The sequence below is a fragment of the Culex quinquefasciatus genome, chromosome 2 (genome assembly GCF_015732765.1).
Source record: "Culex quinquefasciatus strain JHB chromosome 2, VPISU_Cqui_1.0_pri_paternal, whole genome shotgun sequence".
NCBI classification, from domain to species: domain Eukaryota; kingdom Metazoa; phylum Arthropoda; class Insecta; order Diptera; family Culicidae; genus Culex; species Culex quinquefasciatus.
Window position 1 is genome coordinate 66,773,050 of NC_051862.1, and position 20,923 is coordinate 66,793,972.

The 20,923-nt window shown below is 40.1% G+C and overlaps 2 protein-coding genes across 2 annotated transcripts; both read right to left on the reverse strand.

Moving 5' to 3' along the window:
* Positions 1 to 9,249: 9,249 nt before the first annotated feature.
* On the reverse strand, positions 9,250 to 9,724 carry LOC119766046. The gene has a single exon (XM_038250406.1). It carries the CDS (start codon positions 9,703 to 9,705, stop codon positions 9,250 to 9,252), a length of 456 nt encoding a protein of 151 aa, XP_038106334.1. The 5' UTR covers positions 9,706 to 9,724.
* LOC119767284 (poly(A) polymerase alpha-like) lies at positions 9,666 to 11,083 on the reverse strand. Its single transcript, XM_038255558.1, is given in 2 exon segments — positions 9,666 to 10,392; positions 10,477 to 11,083. Coding segments are annotated over 2 exon segments (1,176 nt in total). The 3' UTR covers positions 9,666 to 9,823.
* Between the last annotated feature and the right edge of the window lie 9,840 nt (positions 11,084 to 20,923).

Below are 20,923 nucleotides of genomic sequence, written 5' to 3' on the forward strand. Positions count from 1 at the left end.
GCTCTCGTTATCAATTAGTGCTGGCAGGTTTAAATTGGCCCACGGTTCAGGACTTGATTGAAGCCGACGGTAGGGGCGGATGACGACTCCGTGTGGTGTGTGTGTGTTGTCATGAAAGCGTTCTATTAATCAGATGGATCACAATCGTTTGAGCGGGGTGAGGAACGTGTTGGTTGATGAATAATCGGTTTTGATTAGGCAGGTAACGCCTCTTTGGTAGAGAAATGTGTGCGCTTAAGAGGACATGGGTTGACTCTGGGTGGTCACATGAGTCGTTGTTGGAATAGTTGCAAATGACGAAATTTTGAATGTTTTGCCACCTAAGATCACAATTTCAGATCAGTATCGCAGAAATTGAAACATTCATAACTTTTCAATAAACTTCTTGAGACCTGAGTCAAGTTAATCTTCACACTTTCGCCCAGCTTCCCCCCTCCCGAATGGTTGATTAAGAGCAAACACGAAAGTAGCGAAATGTAATAAAATCCCTTGCACGACTCGTGGCACTTCATTAATATTTCCGCCGAGCCGTGCGCGACCACGGTAATGAGAAACCTTTCATAAATTCATGTTGTTCTCACCTTACCGAGCCCATTTTCAACCGATCCGGGGCCGCCAAGGCGACTCGTGCGGCTGAAGGCCCAGGCTAATATCTTCATTTGATTCAATAAAAGCTTTATTTTTCTTTCATGTTCAGCAGCATCAGCTCAGAGTTTCCCCCGTGGAGAGCCCGCGTTCTGTACCACGATGGGTGCATTTTCACCTGATATATCTTCGGTAACGAGCTGAGATCGCGAACCTTAATGAAATATCCCAGGCCCCCCTTTTCCGGAGACCTCTGAACCAACTTTGCTGCTAATAAATGAAGTGATTCTGATTCAATTTAACCCCCTTTCCGAAGCGGCGACGAAACGCGCCAATTGGGTTGTTATCGGGGCTAGCGAGTGCTGAAAAATGGGGCTATTAACGGGCTCGAGGAGGGGGAGAAGGTAAAAAAACTAATAAACTTCAAGGGTACAAGGTTGGTGTAATAGATTTGCTGTGCTCTGAGACAAATGTAGTTCTAGCGGAATGATTCTGGCACACAGAAATTGTACAATCATTCAGAGGTATTTCGTTTATGTTAGGAAATTGGATTTAAAAAACGCGAATAGATTATGATCATGTACCCATTATAACGGAAAATTAGTCCGAATTCCATGGTATTCCAGCAAACCAGTACCTTGCCAAATGAGGAAGATTTGAACTACTTGACTATTTGTCGTTATTACAGCATTTCATTTTAAAATATTGTAATGAAGATCTTATTGTATGTTATTGTGCCCTCACGCAAACAAAAAATTAAAAAATCAATGAATAACTTGAACAGTTGATTGCAAACCAACATCGAAAATCTTTTAACGAGCAATTCCAGCTCAAATCAGTAATTTTTCTCGTACTTTTGTACCCGACCCTCCCAGATGTCAATGAAACTTTTCAAACATGCTATCCTAGGTCTATTTAAGCCATTTTTTGTGTATATGGAGCCAATTGGACTCGAAAATGACATTTGAGAAGGGCGTAAGTTATTTAAATATTTTATATTTTGTAATTTAAAAATTACTGAAACTCAAAGCCGTTGCATTGTATCAAAAAGTGGTCAGAGACAAACTTGTAGGTAATTGGACGAGCATTTGGAAAAAAGGCATCATCCATAAAGTATGTCACGCTCTAGGGGGGGATGGGGGGGGGGGGTCTGAGTAAGTGTGACATTGCATGTTATAAGTATAGGAAAAGCGTGACAAAGGGGGGGAAGGGGAGGGGGTAAATTTTGGCCGATTTTAGCGTGACGTACTTTATGGATGAAGCCAAAATACACTGAAAGAAAAATACACGCCACTTCTATGATATTTTACAATTTTTAAGTTTATAAGGTAATTTAATATTGCGCAATTCTCACTAACTTGGACTTCGCACTAAATTATTGCTATCGATCGCACTATTGCGACTTGTCAAACTGGCCTGGGAAATTTTAATTTTCTCAAAAAATGATCAAAGCGAGCCGATGTTGCTCACCTGTCAATCGCAATTTTAAAGTGCGAATGTCCAGTTTGGTGGAAACTGCGACTGGAAATGTAAATAAACAACTACTGGTTGCCTAGTTTTTGGAAATTTTGTTGTCAAAAGTGCGAGAGAAAAGTGCGGGCCAAATCCAAGTTACAGTGCAAGGATCAATAGTTATGTCACGATTTTTTTCGTTCTAGATTTTAAAGAAAGTAGGCTAAGATGGCTCTCCTAAAAAATACACAAATCATTTACAAAAACTGTTTTTTTGAAAAGTGGTCTAAACGTCAAAATTTTCAAAATCCGTCAAAGGCAAACTTATGGAAAATTGGACGAGCTTTCCGGTAAAAAAAATTTCAAGACTACAAAATTTAGTCTGTGGATTGCCTTCAAATTAATTTTGTCATTTCGTAGAGCTTGAGTTGGGCTACATTGTCCTTTCATTAAATTTAACCAAATTTCATAATATACCTGGGTAATTCTCCGCCAACTCACACAGCAGTTGCCCCGACCCCTCTTCGATTTGCGTGAAACTTTGTCCTAAGGGGTAACTTTTGTCCCTGATCACAAATCCGAGGTCCGTTTTTTGATATCTCGTGACGGTAGGGCGGTACGACCCCTTCCATTTTTGAACATGCGAAAAAAGAGGTGTTTTTCAATTGCAGCCTGAAACGGTGATGAGAAAGAAATTTGGTGCCAAAGGGACTTTTATGTAAAATTAGACGCTCGATTTGATGGCGTACTCAGAATTCCGAAAAAACGTATTTTTTTTATCGAAAAAACACAAAAAAAGTTTTAAAAATTCTCCCATTTTCCGTTACTCGACTGTTAAAAATTTTGGAACATGTCATTTTATGGGAAATTTAATGTACTTTTAGAATCTACATTGACCCAGAAGGGTCATTTTTTCATTTAGAACAAAAATTCTCATTTTAAAATTTCGTGTTTTTTCTAACTTTGCAGGGTTATTTTTTAAAGTGTAACAATGTTCTACAAAGTTGTAGAGCAGACAATTACAAAAATTTTGATATATAGACATAAGGGGTTTGCTTATAAACATCACGAGTTATCGCGATTTTACAAAAAAAAGTTTTGAAAAAGTTGGTCGTCATCGATCATGGCCGTTCATGGTCACCCGCGACAGACACGAACGACGAAACAAAGAGAAACGCAAAAAGTAACTTTTTCAAAATATTTTTTCGTAAAATCGCGATAACTCGTGATGTTTATAAGCAAACTTCTTATGTCTATATATCCAATTTTTTGTAATTGTCTGCTCTACAACTTTGTAGAACATTGTTACACTCTAAAAAATAACCCTGCAAAGTTAGAAAAAACACGAAATTTTAAAATGAAAATTTTTGTTCTAAATGAAAAATTGACCCTTCTGGGTCAATGTAGATTCGAAAAGTACATTAAATTTCCCATAAAATGACATGTTCCAAAAAAAAAATACAGTCGAGTAACGGAAAATTGGAGAATTTTTAAAACTTTTTTAGTGTTTTTTTCGATGAAAAATACGTTTTTTCGGAATTCTGAGTACGCCATAAAATCGGGCGTCTAATTTTACATAAAAGTCCCTTTGACACCAAATTTCTATCGCATCACCGTTTCAGGCTGCAAATTATTGAAAAACACCTATTTTTTCGCATGTTCAAAAATGGAAGGGTCTGTACCGCCCCTCCGTCACGAGATATCAAAAAACGGACCTCGGATTCGTGATCAGGGACAAAAGTTACCCCTTAGGACAAAGTTTCACGCAAATCGAAGAGGGGTCGGGGCAACTTTTCCCGATTTCGTGTGAGTTGGTAGAGAATTACCCACCTAGAATCCAGGGCTGTCTCATTGCTCCCTTCTCTTTTCAGCCCTTGGGTAACAATGAGATACTGTGAATTCTCTTCATTAAATTTTTCAAAATTCATGGTAATCTTACAAAACATGAAGTGGAAATGATTTTTGGCACATTTATTGAGTTTTAACTTCATTGAACCAAAGATATAAAGTTGTTTATTATAAATATAAGTTTTTTTTTATGATTTAACTACTTTGTAGTATAACTTTTGTCAATTGAAGTTTCAGTTTGGAAAAATTTCCTTTAAATGTCCTAGATGTTTAGCTAGAATCGTATTGATTTTCGTAGAGTGTCTCATTATTCCTGCCAAGTGCGTCTACAATGTGCCAGTTGAATAACTCTGGCTGTAGAGGTTGGATCGATCTCATATTTTGGTAAATGTTAAAACGATTTAATAGAAAGAAAATGCAACAAAAAGCTCATTATAAATTGCTTATGAAAAAATTTCAAAAATCATTAAAAGTTAAAAACCAAAAGTCTTATTGTTGACTACTCTACTAACATTTTCCCTGAATATGGTGGAATTTGATGAACTCTACTCTGAAATGCCAATCTTTGAAAATTGACCCAATTGGGTCAAATGAAATTAAAATTATGCTCAAATACAAGTCATCCAACAGTGTTACTTGTTCGAGGGAATCGTATTGACATGCTACAATAATTGATGTAGATATTTTCATTTTGGCCAAAAACTTACCTCAACTTCAGACAACTGTCAAAAAGACAGGATTTGTTCTAGAAACGAGATTTTTCAACTAAGTCATGTTAAAATGTCCTTACACAACCCTTTTAACAGAATTTAGATGGTATCATCAGCTCCACCAAATTTAAGCTCGATCAGAAACCATTGATTTTGAGTGCTTATACGTGTATTTTAGGTGTAATTATCAGTTTTTTTTATTTCTCTGAACACAAAAAAAAACTATTTGCGCAAAACACTATTTTATAAATTCGTATTTTTTGTAAATATTTCAGAATCAGGGATGCCCAAAGCGTTTGAATAGCGGGCCCAATTTGAAGCCCAAATAAGTATGCGGGAAAATTGTGAAAAAATATATGAAATAATGAAACTTAGTTATTTCAATCTTTTAAAATGAAAAATACATCTATCAGTTGAAGTTTTCCGAATTTCCTGATATTTTTTGGTCTTTTTGTCATTTGAATATGATATAACAAAAATTTATATTTTTCCAACAGTTTTGATCAAAAAAAACTTCAAATCAGGTGGTTCAAATTTGATAAAATAAAATAAAATAGCAAATTTGCTATTTCCATGCCTCATATATGTATATTCCATTTGAAAAGACGATAAAACGAAAAAAAAAGTTTTAAGATAAGTTTTTCCAGTTTTGACCTGAAGTTCGTATGGAACTAAAATCAATTTACATGGAATTTTCACTCATAACATCTTCTTAGAGATAGTTTTCCAAAACCCTATAATATTTTCTTATTTTTGAGTTTCCTATAGGTTTTAACCGTGGAACAACTTTGTACAACATTGCAAAGCGCTAGGAATTAATTCCGAAAAGATACAGGTATTTACACGCTATTGAGTTCAAAAAGGTTCATAACGTTTATTTCAGAGTATAAAATAAACAAGCTGTAAATTAAATTAAAAAAAAAACAAACAAATAAATACTTTGTATTCATTATCGCTTTCGTTACATAGCACAACAATTCAAGAAATGTGCATATTTTGTGTTTTTATTATATTGTTTTCGTTCGGAAGCCCTTAAAAAATACTTTATTTGAGAAACTCAGTATGATCGTAGGAGCTTTTTATAACAAGAATGAGTTAAATATCAAGATTTTTGAAAATTGGCAACATTTTTCCCACTAAAATAGACATAACTTTACTGAAAATGGATAAAATATCAAACTATTTTCTGCAAAACTGTTCTTCATAGTGTTTACAACAATAATACAACATCAGTTTTTGCATTCTGATATATCAGTTTATTTACCAGAGCAAATAGAAAATATTTTTAAAGAAATAACACAATTTTACACCTCCTGATGACTCTGGGGCTCAAGTTATGGATCGATTTAAGGTGTGCTGTGTCAGGAATATATTTTGGGATCTAAAAATTGATATCTTGATGGAAATTTACATCTTTGTCCTGAGTAAGACCGAGATTTTGGGCTGTTTTTTTAAGGTTTTAGGTGATATATTAGGTTTTTCAACTTCAAATCAAGATTAAATCAGTTTTCACCGACAGAATATTTTGGGAATCGATTTTTCTGACTCAGAATAATCCCCCCAACAACCTCCTGGCGGAATTTCCGAGGTGCATGCAAGTTGCGTAATAATCCCCTTCTTAACCACCGTGTAATGATTTCTGTTCGGGTTTCTATTTTGAACTTTGAAAATAGAAAAATGAAGTGATATTTATTCAAAACTGAAAACCTAGATCACTAGTGAATCTAAATCAAACATCCAGCATCAATATCACGCCGTCGAATAAAGTAAAACAACAAACGTCACCCATTAACTAGGCTGACAAATTTCAGCAATCAGCCCGGTCCGGATCCAAACACCTTCTGCTACAGGCCAGAGTCGTCATCGTCCTCCAACCAACGCAACGGGTCCTCCGGGTATCCGATACATTCAAACGAAACAAATTGGTGTGATATTAGTTTATCTTCCAATATTTCATAACAAACGATGCTTTTATGCAAATTTATCTGTATCAATTTCACACTGTCACTCGCGCCTTGGCTTGAGATGGGTTTCCAGAATGGGCCACTTCTCCGGAGGTGGTGGTGGTGGTGGTGCTGTTTTTGGAATTGAGACGTCTTGTGTTTCTTTCCCATTTGGTCAGATTAGCCAAACTGGAACAGGTCCGATGCGGGAACACGACTGGCCGGCAATTTGAGGTCGTTTAATAATTATCTTAAATCATTTTTATTCCACTTAAGATTTCTTCGGACGCGGAGTTCCTTGAAAAGTTGAACTGGCTCGCAGGTTGTAAAGTGTTTGGTCCTGAGAAGTGAAATGCGTTTCTGCTCTCTTGTCACCGGTTTTAATTGATTTCATAAACCGCAATTTCACAGCAACCCGCATAAACGAGAACCTTAAAAAAACTTTGTGTTAAATGGTTTTCTCACCATTTCAGAGATCGTAACCACTATTTGAAAAATGGTAGGAAAACCTTAAAAATACCATATCGGAAATGGTACCCTACCATTTTTCATAAAGTTCGACCATCTGAATTGAGGGTGGTTAGCAACGGTAACCTTAAAAATCCCCGAACAACGTTTCGTCAAATTACCATTTGTGTAATGGTAAAAATAAAGTAAATTTTCGCTAAAAAGCGACCTTTTTCTCTCGGTTTTTAATGTTTGAGAAATGGTTTTGAAATAGTATTTTAAGGTTGTTCGCACAATTTTTAACCTTGCTGCTACTATTTTAGAAATGGTTCGTAAATGGTTTTTAAGAGTTTTTCTTGCTATTTTTACCTAGCGCTACTATTCTGGAAATAGTTTTCATATGGTTATTTAAGGTTTATCCTACATTTTTTCCCAGTTTCACTATTTCAGAAATAGTTTTCAAATGGTAAATATAAGTTTATCATACAAATTTACTACTTTTTGAGAAATTGTTTTGAAATAGTTTTTAAAAGTTTTTCTTACATTTTTTTACATACCTTTTTTTACAGAATTGTTCACTTTTTGACGGATGGTGCACAGCAATAATATTTGAACTTTAGCGGCTTAAATTCTTGTTGAATGTTGATTCTGTTTAGTTGATCATACTGCCAAAATCGTCCAAAGCTGAAAAAGTAAGAAGAAAAAAATCACAAAGTATCAAGTTGAATATAATATTCAAATATCATATGTACTTATCTGATGATTCAGATTGATTGATGCCAATCGTTTGTTCGCTTGGTCGCGTCCTCGGCGGAACAATATTGTCGGCCGGCTGCCGGCAAGATCTCTTGATTACCGCTCGAATTCTCCAGCACCAGCTGTTCCGTTTTTATCAAGTTCTCCACGGCGCTGAAATGATCAACAAGAAAAATATAAACAAAGTATCTGGTAAATTAAATGATTTGTTTGAAAATTATACCTGCGGACAAAACGTAAACAACGACCAGCCGCACAAACGTTTCACTTCAGACTGTTTTTGCCTGCGCTGTGCTTGCCTGCGCGAAAGCAGGTAACGAAGCGTAGCGAGAGAAGAGAAAAGAGAGAACGCGCAAGGCAAATATTATTTTGCGTTGAATATAAAATATTGATAAATTGATTTAGAAATTTAATGCAAAAGAGATTCTGCATTCAAAGGAAGGCAAGCCCTAACTTTTTTTGAAGATTGTGTTTCCTTTGATGGTTGGTGTAGATTATGCGAAACAAAGAATAACTTTCGCAGACGATCTGAAACTTAATTTCGCCGGGATAAAATGCCCTATTTGTTTAACATATCACACTACACCTCCACATCACCGATTCCGTTGATGCTAGAGAACGGAACCGTAATTCCGCTGGTCAATCTAACTGACCTGACACTGTGAAGATCGACTGACGCTGACCTAGCGGAGAGTTGAAATCGATCGACTGTCGCTGACCTAGCGGAGAGTTGAAATCGACATCGGCATAGGTGCCACGACACCAGTGATTCCGTCCATCCAGTCTAGAAACACTATTTTGTTCTAGCCATAATGTGTTAACATTGTGGAGCAAAACTGCTAGCTCCACGGCGGCCAAAACCCCAACGCTGCCATAATGATACGATCACTCACCAAAACACCGCGAATCAAAACCCGTCGAATTTCGCCCTAGTTCACCCACCACGAGGCGAAGTTGGAACATATGAAGCACAAACCGCCGGCACAAGAGTGGCTGGTGAAGATACCAGCAGAACGAAAGGTCAAGGAGGAGAACGCAGCCTACACCGCAAACGAAGGGTCATCGAAATAGAGAGTCCCAACCAAAATTATCAACTGAGTTGACATGGAAGCGTTGGTTTTGGCTAAAAAAGGCATGTACCTTTAAAATGTCTAATCCTCTCTTCTTCTGTTGCTTGACCATTCTTGGTAGCGCTAAAAAGTCCTTCTGGAGCTTGCGGAGATCGCCGATAAAAATGGACAGCATCGACAGGGCGCTTGGGCAGCGTTCGATTTCGATGTTGGTATGATCTTCATGGTGAAAAGCGCTGCCTTGGCCACTCGTCCACCACGAACAGTTTGATGCAGACTTAAGGAAGAGAAAGAGAAAAGTAACATGACAATCCTGACTACTTTCTCAAAGTTCAAATATGTGTCACTTAATATCGATCCCGCTCGACGGCCTCCTCTAATCTTCGGTTCATCTCCTGTGCCTTGGAAAGTGGCCGAAATTCTACGAGCTGATCTTTGTTACGTCGTCGCTTCAGTGACTTTGCGCCAGCCGACGAAGACGCTTCCGGTTGATCGTGCACCACTGCTTGACCATTGTTGAGCATCAGATCGGATCGCAGATCGTCCCGGTTGCAGAAGCGGTCGACGAGATCCTGGTCGGAGGCTGATTTTCATACCTCTCCCACCGCCTTCTGTTGCTAGATCAACATTTCGCCGTGTACAGTTTCTTCTGAGCAGGTCGTTTGCGCATTTGCGACGGCGAAGAAGTCGCTGGTTTTTGCGCTCCCGCTTGAGCAGGTTCGGGTCGAGGTACTTGTTGAGCTTCTTCCGCCGGACGTGCCGCGCCTCGATCTTCATGCCGTCGCGTGTCGTCTCGAGGAACTTGATGTGCACCTGAAAGAAAACAACTCGGTTAGAGACGCGTTTTTTTTGGCTGTAGAATCGATCAACGCAATGCATGTTTGTGCACGGCATCGGTAAAGTTCTGGATGCTTTCGGTCAGGTCCACGTTCAGGTCCCTGACCGCTCTGACCCCATGAACCAGAGCGAGCAGAGTGTTGTCTGCGCCCTCGCCGCCGTCGTCCTTTTGGTTTTACTCCTGCTGCTCGAAGCACTTCGGGTTGACGTGGGCCAGGTTGATGTGCAGGATTCGCTCCAGGTTCTGGATTAGGTAGCGGATCTTGGACTCCTCGAGGTGGTCGTCGGTGTTGTTCGAGGTCACCAGCAGTACGATAAAGTAGCGATACTTGAAGAAGAAGCTCGGCGCCTCAAACAGCTAGTCCCAGCCAGCCTTGCCGAGCATGATTTCGTCCGTGATCTGCATGCCGTTGTTGAACTCGTTCAGCATGACCTTCCGCGTCGAGCTAGACACGTGGAAGGTCGAGTTTTGCTGCGGATATGCCGGCGTGATGATCGACATCAGGTGGAACCGGTCCTGCACGTTCACCCGCGAATCCCACACTTGAAAGCCCAGATTCACGGTGTCCGGCCGCTTCAGGAACACCGGGTGGGGCCACTTCCAGCGCAAAAACACCAGAAAGAACTTGTGTACCTGCGTGGCCGCGACGACATTCGGGAGCTGACACGTCCTGGCCACCAGCATACCCCACGACACCCAGCATACCCCAAAGTAACCCAAAGAGTTGGAGTAGATTCCATGCTCTGAAAACAGAAAAAAACAGTGAAAAGAAGAAAACCCTAATATTAACAAAAACCCTAAAAGATACCAACCAAAGCTCAACTTACTCTTCGCCCACAGCTTGATCGAACGCAGCGCCAGCCGAAAGTTGTCAATGTTGGGCACCGGCCGTAGGATCTCGTCGGTGGCGCGGCACCCGTTCAGACTGCGCACCAACTTGGGGTCCAGATTCTTCAGCAGCATATCTTCGCGCAGGTCAAAGTTGTCCGGAATCTCCTTCAGCGCCAACCGCGCAAACAGCAAATCAATCTTGATGCCGTCAAAGTTCATGTTGATGACCGGCACAAGCGCCTCCTCGACGGCGCGGCACCCCGTTACCTCGGGTTGTTTCTTCAGCAGCTCGAAGAACGACCCAAAGTAGTCCTGCCGTTCGATGTTGCGCGGCGCCACGCACAACGCGTCAATATTTGTCCCCTTGTAGATCTTCCCGCCGAGCTTCTCGGCCAGCACTTCCGGCATGTTCTTCGAGATGGACACATTGCGCACCCACTGCTTGACCAGCGTTTTCAGCTTGGACAGAATCTCCATCCGGTGGTTCAGCTTGGACTCGTCCTCAAACACGTTGTACGGCTCGAGCGCCTTCTGCAGCTCCACCGTCTTGGTGTGGTCTTCCGTCTTCGGTTCCGCCAAACTGATGGCCGACGTCATGCCCATCAGTTTCGTTGCTGCCAGCCGATGCTGCTGCTGCGGCCGCCGCGTGCTCAGCGAAAAAAAAACTTTGACGGCACAGGGAAAGTAAAAAATCAAAACAAACATTCCTCCTCCAACGCAAGGCTGTATATCATAGGTAGAAAGCCATGCCTCCAACGAACGTTGCACCAAATGCAACACCAAGTTGACAGTGTCATTTTGGATTTGAACTTGATTTTGAGTACCTCCAGCTGACAGTGTACTAATTATTCAGTTCAACTGCGATTACATTTTTTTTTGGTAAACGTAGTTGAACTGAAAAAATCGTATGAAAAAGTGCGAAACGCATTAGCAATGTGTGATTTTCAGTTACAGTGTACACCTACCAAAATAAAATGTGGTAATCTCCGGCAATTCCTCAAAATGATCAACTCACATTTTGCGTGTATCGCCCCGTTTTGACAATTCTCCCCTCCTTCGCAAACGCCCTCCCAGTCACGGCTTTCTAGCAGGATTCTGGAAGAGTTCTCATTCTAACAGCATTCTAGCAGAAATGTTCCACTATTCTTACAGGAGTCTGGCAGAACCAGCTGTGCTAGACTATTTCGTGACTGGGCTCGCGCTGATGCATCTGTCAATCTGTGTCCTGTCACCTGTGAGCAACCGGCGCAAACAATAGACAAAAAAATCTTCGTCGCAAGTCCTGTTAAAAAAGTGCTGTTTTAGTGAATTTCTGCTTAAAAACTGGCTGAAAGATGGTCGAATCGGTGGCAGACGAGTGCAAGAACCCGTTGGACGGCACGCCGCAGAACATGCTGGACATGTTCGCTGCGGGCGATCGGAGCAAAATCTCCAAACTGATTCGGAATTTAGAGGAGGCCAAGCTGACCGAGGACCTGGTGGAGGAGGCGTACCAAAACTGCTGGCCAAATACTAGGAGAAGCTGCACCTGCTACACGGATGTTTGGAGGAGCTGTATTCTGGGGTAAACTTCTTTATGGGAAATCGGGAGAGGCTGATGACGCACCGGGCGACTAAATATCTACCAGAATTTCCAAAAACAGATTCTGATTTTTTTTGAGTTTTTTTTATAGAACATTAAAAAAACGAACACTCAAATGATGGGCTTCGTATTGGGTTATTTGAAGAACTTGAAGAACTGAGAGCGGCGGATCATTTGCCTGATGTAGCTTTCGATGCTGGTGTTTAATAGGTTCGATTTTAGTTGGCTGGATGAGAATAAAGGGGATCAACCACGATTGATCGGATTTGCAAGGAAAGTCGTCGCATGGTGGACAGATGTACGCCGTTAGCGGATTTGTATGCGTCGATTGTTCTAATCCGGTTTATTTGGGCTATTGCTTTGATTGGACCATTTTTGCATCATGGTAGATCCAAACATAGGGCCGCTGTCGCATGCGTTTTAAAGCACGGCGAACGGATTGCTTCCATTTGTGGAGGGTCTGGCCGAATGGGTACTCCACCTGGATTAAGAAAAGATTGGCAGGGACCAAGAATTAGCCTGGTTTTACTTCCACCGCGCATTGTCAAATGGCCCCATTCGAAATAATTCAGGTTTTTGATTGTGTGATTGGGTCCGCTTAAGGAAAATCTCGTGGAAAAGCTCGTGCAAATTCGAGATTCTTCAAATGATAGAAACGATTTTCAAAGAAAGTGCTCCCGTATTGTTAACATCACTTTATTTTTTTGCTTGAGGGGCGCCGAAATGAGGAAGGGAGGGGGGGGGCTACGGGACATTTTGCCTCCCCTCCCTTTCCCCCAATCATGTTTACCCTTGACGAGAAAGGCTGCCCTCCACAAACAAAAAAAAAACGGAAAAACCTTATTACGTTTCGAGGCTCAACTTTTATTCAAAATAATAAAGCTAGAGTAAAAAAAAGCTTCATTAGAAAATAAACCTTTTTGAAAGCAAAATTTCGAACGGTTATTTAATATTTATATATGCACGCAGAAAAATGTTTTGTAGAATCAGCCTGTACGAGGTTTGATTCAACAAAATATTTTGTTGAATATAATCAACAAAATGTTTGCATTGGATCAACACTCAAATTTTGTTGTTTCGAATCGTGGTATTTTGTTGAGTCTAAGCAGATCTTTGTTGATCGAAATTTGACAGAAGCACGTTCAAATCAGATTTTTGTTGAAACAACGTCGATTTTTTTGTTGATGCAACCCATATTTTTTTCAAAATAAGGATAGTCTTTCAATTGAATTAACAAAATGTCGAATTGAAATAAAAAAGGCATTATTAATCGATATTTGCTTTTATTTATTTTTATTGGAAAAATATATTTAAATCTGCTACTTTGAGTGTTGTCCCTTGTTCTGTCCGAGTACTGCTGAACCGCACCTTGTATCCTTGCCTCCGACACCGTCTGATGAAACAACGAGTTGGGGAAATTGCCTTCAATGTTGAATTGGCCATGTTGCCATTGGCGTCCCCGGTGGATCGAGGTTATGTTGTTTTCTGCAGAGGTCTGCAAGAGTGAGACAAGCATTAAAACGGGGCATTTGAAGTAAAATAACAAGAGCTTACCGGTCATGTTCCGTAGATTGTTGATATGTTGGGGAATTTTGTGAAGCCTGCTAAACTTGGTGGCAGCTTCCGCTTGTCGATGATGAGTTGGCTTAGTTGGGTGGCGATCAAATCACCCCGAATTCCGCGCACTAACTTCTCACGTAAAACTTCGCTCACGGCATGCGATGCGATGGATCAAATAACATGAACGTAATTGTCGCACGGCACGAATCAAACGAACTTCGCAACTGATCAAAACCAGGAATACTGAACATTTTGACAGATAGCAACACGTTTGGATAGCAATTAATTTCATTTAAATCAAAAAACATTTTAAAGTTGATTCAACGTCGTTCATGGTAGAATCAACGCAAAAATTTTGTTAATATTTCCAAAAGGGATTGACAAAAAACACAGAGTAAATTCAACTCTAAATTTAGAGTTGTTTCAATTGGTTTTGAGATTTTTTTCAACAAAAAATCGTTAACTTGAAACAACAAAATATTTTGTTGATTCAAATAGGCCTCATTTTTCTGCGTGTGGTACTCGCGTATCGAAGTTGATCATTTCAACTTTAAAATAACGTTTTGATTTAGGATAACCATTTCAGTAACCATCCTCAAATAGTTTTTCAAAGTCATTCAGAAAAAAAATCACCATTGCCAACTTTTTAAAAACCTTAATAAAAATGGTAACTATTTGACAAATAATCATCCAAGTCCGCCAGTTGAACCATTTGAATTTTAAAATTACCTTATGATTTAGGGTAACCATTTCAGAAAACATGCATAAATAGTTGTTCAAAGTTATCATGAAAATTGTTGACCATTATGAACATTAAAATAACTCTATTACGTATGGTAACCATTTAACAAATAGTTATCGAGGTCCGCCAAATAACATTATTACAAATGGTGACCATATTTCATAAGGTTTTTTTAAGTTCCACACTTCAATCGATATAGTTTTCGTTTATCCGGGAAGTAGGGGGAAAAGTTAATTTATATGGTTGAAAATACCACGGCTGTCAGGGGCACCTGCTGAATATCAAAATAAAATTAATGAAAAGCCTAAGCTTGATAGAGTGCGAATATCAAACACGCACGCACTCTCTCGCTTTCTTGCCAGACCCAGATTGTGGCCTATCAACCATTCTGAAGGCGGTTTAAGCACCAAGCTGTTGTTGTTCCCGATCTGGAGAGGGGGAGAGTTTTCACTCCCATCGCGGACGTGGTAATGACCGGTTTTCCCATCGCGGGGGTTCGCCTGATGATCAGCAGGAGCATGCTCGTATGGGATCATCCTCCCGTGAAGAAGACGTTGATAACGTGGTGGCTTGTAATATCAGCCCCGGTTGGTAGAAAGCTTGTGGAATGGGATATATCACCTGAGTCCACGCGGCAAAGGTGGTCCCAACCGATGACCACCACCGATCTTCATGGAAAGGAGATATCACCTGATCACAGCATTGGACTGCAGCTTGGAAGATGTCATGAGATATTGCTTCACGCGTCCACTCATTAACAACTGTTTTAATGGACGAGGATTTTTTCGCAGTTGGACTGGTCGATTCTTCATATTGGAAAATGGCACACGAAGATGGCGGGTTTGGGGTGTCGATCTTCGTTATTTTTTCTATTCATCGATGCTTTCTTCATTCCCTTAAAACTGCATACTTCGATGATCTTTTTTCCTCGATGTCCTCTCAAGCTCGAAGAATCTTTTCTTCGATATGGGAAGTTATGGAAATTTGACAAAATACTGTACTTACTGGTATTGTTTCTCCAGAATATATCTCAAAAGACCTTTTAAAATGTTTTCCTTTAACAATTGACCATCAACTAAAACTTTCTTGAAAAAAAATAATTGACCAATTTTTGACTACTTGGTGAAATATTCGTTTATTTTGTTTGGGGGCCATCCATAAACTACGAGAGCAATTTTCTGAGATTTCAGTCAAACGATTTTTTTGTTTTTTTTTAATCCGGCTGTAACTTGTTTGGTGCCTTCGGTATGCCCAAAGAAACCATTTTGCATTATTAGTTTGTCCATATAATCTTCCATACAAATTTCGCAGCTGTCCATACAAAAGCGATATAAGAAAATTCAAAAATCTTTTTCTTTTAAAGAAATTTTTGGATCGATTTGGTGTCTTTGGCAAAGTTGTTGGTCTGGTAAGTATAAAAACTACTTTGAAAAAAATAAAACTCGGTAAAAAATGTTGGTGATTTTAAATTTCACTTTTTGTCATTAAAACTTTTTTTATATGTTTTAGGGGACATCAAATGCCAACTTTTCAGAAATTTCCAGAACGGGCAAAAAAAATCTTTGACTGAGTTATGATCTTTTGAATCAATAAAGATTTTTTCAAAAAGTCGAAATATCTCTCGCAAAAAAATTTCAACTGTATTTTTCGATATAAAATTGAATTAAGGTTTCCAAAAAAGTGGTTTATAGATGGTCCCTTGACATGGTTATAGCAACACAATTAAAGATGCAACTCTCAATGAGTAATACTCTAAAATTCTGCGATTTTTTCGAGATTTTCGATTTTCAATTTTTTTATTTGGATAAACCTTGTTTCATGCATTCTCTTTGCCAAAAGAAGCTATTTTGCATCATTTGTTTTTCCATACAAACCAGCGAACTGGTCATACGAAAATGTTCTGTCTTGAGAAAGAACTGGAAAAAATAAGTGTAAGGACAAATCTAAAAATCGATTTTTTTTTCATTAGACTATTTATCAATAAAAGTTGAACTCCCAAAATAAGCTTATTTAATTTCTTGAAATTTTGTTACATTTTAGGACATTGCAAATTTATTAGAAGTCCCCCCCTCCCCCCCTAACAACTCCAAAAAATCTCCCAAAAATCATGAGGACAAAGAAAAATTGCTTAAAATTTTCATTGAAAAACAATGTAATCTATTTTTTTTAAATAAAGGTAAAAAATGCCAATTCTGAGAGTTTAGATCCAGAAGAAAAATTTACACGTAACACGTATAGTTGAACATTTTTCGAATATCGTTAAGGTAGTCCCATAAATAAGATATTTTCAGGTATAGATATCTCAAGTTAAAAAAGGTGCAGTGGTAATGCTACAGGCATAACCATCATGACGAAGAACTTCGGACACAAAAGTTAATGATTTTTTTATAGTTTTATTATTTGCGTTTCTTGGCCACAAAATCAATCACGAAACGGATATTTCTTAAGATCTATTTATTTCTGCTCTAAGATCTTATGGTTTTTCTGCTCTAAGATCTTATGGTATTTTGACGTTGGATAACGTCTAAAGTTTTGAAACGCTTCACAGCTAATCGTAATGTCAAGATTTTCGTGCCAGTTGATTTGAAATCATTTCATCAATTAAACTTTTGGCATTGAACAATTTTTTAGAAATATTTTGAAATAATAAAAGCCATTATCAGGACTCCAATTCATTACAGAGAGCCAGTCTGAACCATGTGTTAAAGATTTTCTTTGCGTCACAACAAATTTGAATCACATTAAACGATTTATTCCCACACATTACAAGACTTTTTTCTCGTTTTGACGTTTCTACGGCGTTCTCTCTGCCTTCCTACGGCATTCGCCACCTAGATTTCTTCGTTCCACGAAATCCCAAAACGAAAATCTATTTCATTTGCGTACTCAAATCACTCTCGACAGTCTACGAGGAAGGGACGACACAGCGGCAACAAAGATAGCTGAAGGCGGAGAAGCATCGCGGCGAAGGGGCAGACCGAACCTGGAAGGGTTCAATGTTGTTCGCGATGGGGAAATGTTTTGGCAAGGCTCTTGCCAGCCATCGGCGACAGCCAAGTAAATTTCAACAGCAAGCATTAAAAGCCCTTTTAGGGCTCAAATTGATTACGAAAGAGTTATTCTCAATTTCAATAATTTCGCAATTATCGATTTATTACCCCCAGCGATTTATTACTCATATTGCCAAAAGTTCAAGATGGTATGTCAGAGACATAACCGAAAGACATAGGACCAAACATTTTGAATGAGTTTTGGATTGCTAGTGAAATCTGGGATAAGATTATTGTATTTTGTTTCATAGATTTGTCGGCAAAATTGTCCTAAATGTTCCCCCAAGGTGAATGAGGGCACCGGCAACTCCAGGTTGTGGCCACTACTGTCGAAATGGCCATTTGCAGGTTCAATATCAAAACAATGAATTTTGATACCCATATTGCAACAGCCCGTATGTTTCAGTTAATGTTACCCTGGGCCCAAGAGGAGGTTCAATATCAAAACAATGAATTTTGATACCCATATTGCAACAACCCGTATGTTTCGGTTAATGTTACCCTGGGCCCAAGAGGAACCTGCTTTGAGGGCACCGGCCACTCCACGTTGTGGCCACTACTGTCGAAACACAGAGTAACCCAGAGGGAGCACTGGCATTTAATTTATGGTTGCGTTACGCGGTACATCGCGGTACATCGCCCCTTCAGCAAAATTTTGCTTATAGTAGGCAAACTGACGTTCAAGGCGTTACTTTTTCACAGCTACTTGATGACGTAAGTTGTCATAAATTTTCAAGTTCCCAAAATCAACAAATATCGTTTTCTGGTTACCATGTTTACCTCGTACTGTTGCAAGCAATGCTGCGCCAAGGAAAAGTGTCTGGATGTTCCATATCGAGCAGATTACTACCCGCCGTGGAATCAAAGAATAAGTGCCGGGCGGCCAGCTCGGACAAGTGTAAGTATAGCTTTTACATGACCTGGGCCCATTGTCGAGCTGATGCTGTCTGTCTGTCTGTCTGTGTTCTCCGGTGTTGGCACTCAGCTTCAACAAGAAATTATTGAATCCATCAACGATAACACCACCGAGACACCACCACTTCCAAAATCAGAAACCGAGCTGCGGCTGCCATTCAATGAAAGGACCATTTATCATTTTTATTTTTCCTGAAGATTTACATCTGGAAAAACCTGGGAACCTCTCCAAGAATACAGATCGAAAAAAAAAATATTTTTCAGTTATTCACAAAAAATTACTTTATTCGAAGAAAATACAAGCACAAAACAGGGATTTATGTTTGAAGCAAACAATAAGTTATTTAAACTTTTGGTATGATTCGTCGGCCCAATCATTGCCCTCAGATCTAATACCACTGCACAAATTTGAAGGCAACGACTGGTAAAAGCTGGACATGACTTTTCTGGCTTTCGCTGATGTCACAGTACGAACGTGGCCAATCCGAACTTCGGGTTTCAACCCCAACAGCATACTTTTGCTTCACTGCCATTTTTGAGTCGACGGTTCTGGGGAACACTGTAGTCAAAGATCAAAATATTCTTGTTCTGACTCAGTTGTCAAAACAAACAAATCGTTGCAAAAAACCTTAGTTTACTTTGATGAAAATTTTTCTTCAGCAGACCCGTAACGCTGAAAACATAACGCCTTGAACCGCTATGATTCCAAAGGGTATAGAGTAACGGAGCCAACAATTTTAATGACTTTTCCTTGGAGTGTGCTCTCTGGGTTACTCTGTGGTCGAAATGTCAATTTTAGTTCAGTATCAAAAACCATGAATTTTGATACCCATATTGCCACAACTCGTATGGTTCTGTAAATGTCCCCCGGGCCCCGGGAGAACCTGCTTCGAGGGCACCAGCCAGTACAGGTTGTGGCCACTACTGCCGAAATGGCCATTTTCATGTTCAGTATCAAAAACCATGAATTTTGATAAACATATTGCCAAAACTCGTATGGTTCTGTAAAAGGCCCTCCGGGCCCCGGGGGAACCTACTTTGAGGGCACCGGCCACTCCAGGTGTTTGCCACCACTGCCGAAATGGCCATTATCATGTTCAGTATCAAAAACCATGAATTTTGATACCCATATTGCCAAAACTCATATGGTTCTGTAAAAGGCCCTCCGGGCCCCGGGGGAACCTTCTTTGAGGGCACCGGCCACTCCAGGTTTTAGCCACCACTGTCGAAATGGCCATTTTCATGTTCAGTATCAAAAACCATAAATTTTGATACCCATATTGCCAAAACTCGTATGGTTCTGTAAAAGGCCCTCCGGGCCCCGGGGGAACCTACTTTGAGGGCACCGGCCACTCCAGGTTTTAGCCACCACTGCCGAAATGGCCATTTTCATGTTCAGTATCAAAAACCATAAATTTTGATACCCATATTGCCAAAACTCGTATGGTTCTGTAAATGTCCCCCCAGGCCCCGGGGGAACCTTCTTTGAGGGCACCGGCCACTCCAGGTTTTGGCCACCACTGGCGTAAACAAAATCTTTGAACGAATTGGGGGAAGCTTCCTGACTGAGCCGGCTGTGCATCCCGGGGCCGTGACCAATTACACGAGCTCGTAGTAGATTCGTTGTACTAACCCATACAACAGGGCTACAACCATTTTCACACAGTCTACTAGGTTAAACGATTTTACTCCACTGCCTAAAAGTTGCCTCCGCTGGCGGTTTGCTCGTCCCCGGGTGTATCTGTAGTTGGTCGCAGTCTTTGATGGCCTTTTCAGGTGACGAATTTAGATACATCAATCGAACATCCGTGGAAGGGAAACTCGACGCATCGAACCCAATCAGCGTGTACCATGAAACGGGAGTGTGTATGTATGGTGTGTCATTCTACGGCATTCGCACACAATTTGCCCTCTTCGGTGCTGCTCTCCTCTCTCTCTCTCTCTCTCTCTCTCTCTCTCTCTCTCTCTCTCTCTCTCTCTCTAGAAAATAAAGGTAATTTTTCAGAAGAAATCCTTCTCCGGAAGAGAGAATTTGGGGCTCTCTCTCTCCCTGCTGCTTCACCCGTCTGCGGCTCAGCACTCAAAATAATCCACACGTTGATGCTACCTGAAAAATCACGTAACCCCGATTTTCCCCTCGCTAGGCTCGTTTTACGTGACACACGTAAAAATTACAGATTGTCAAGGGAGACAGATTGGTCGATGCAAAATAAATTGGCACTGGCAACGTATGTTTTGCGCTTGCAACACTGCCAGTTTTGCTGGACGTGAATGGCGGTTGGTGTCCAGCGCGTTTGGTGTCCAAAAACATTGGCCAATCTGTTTGCCTTGACAATCTGTAGTAAAAATAATTTGAAAGTGTACTGGCAAAAAAATCTTTTCACGTTGTTGTTATGTGAAAAGCCTTATGGTATTTTTCCACTAGGGGTTACCATGTAGGTCTTATGTGTTTTGAAATGTAACTTCAACGTTACTCGGGTGCGCCATATGGCAAAATTTCTACGTGATTATTTTAGTATGAAAATTGCTGGCGTTCGGTGAAGAACTGCTGCCGGACTTGGGGTCGCAAAATTTTATCGAAAATGTAACAGATG

What these genes read in the sequence shown, in the direction of transcription:
- LOC119766046 (XM_038250406.1), bottom strand. Translation starts at nt 9,705, where the DNA reads ATGCCGTGCACAAACATGCATTGCGTTGATCGATTCTACAGCCAAAAA.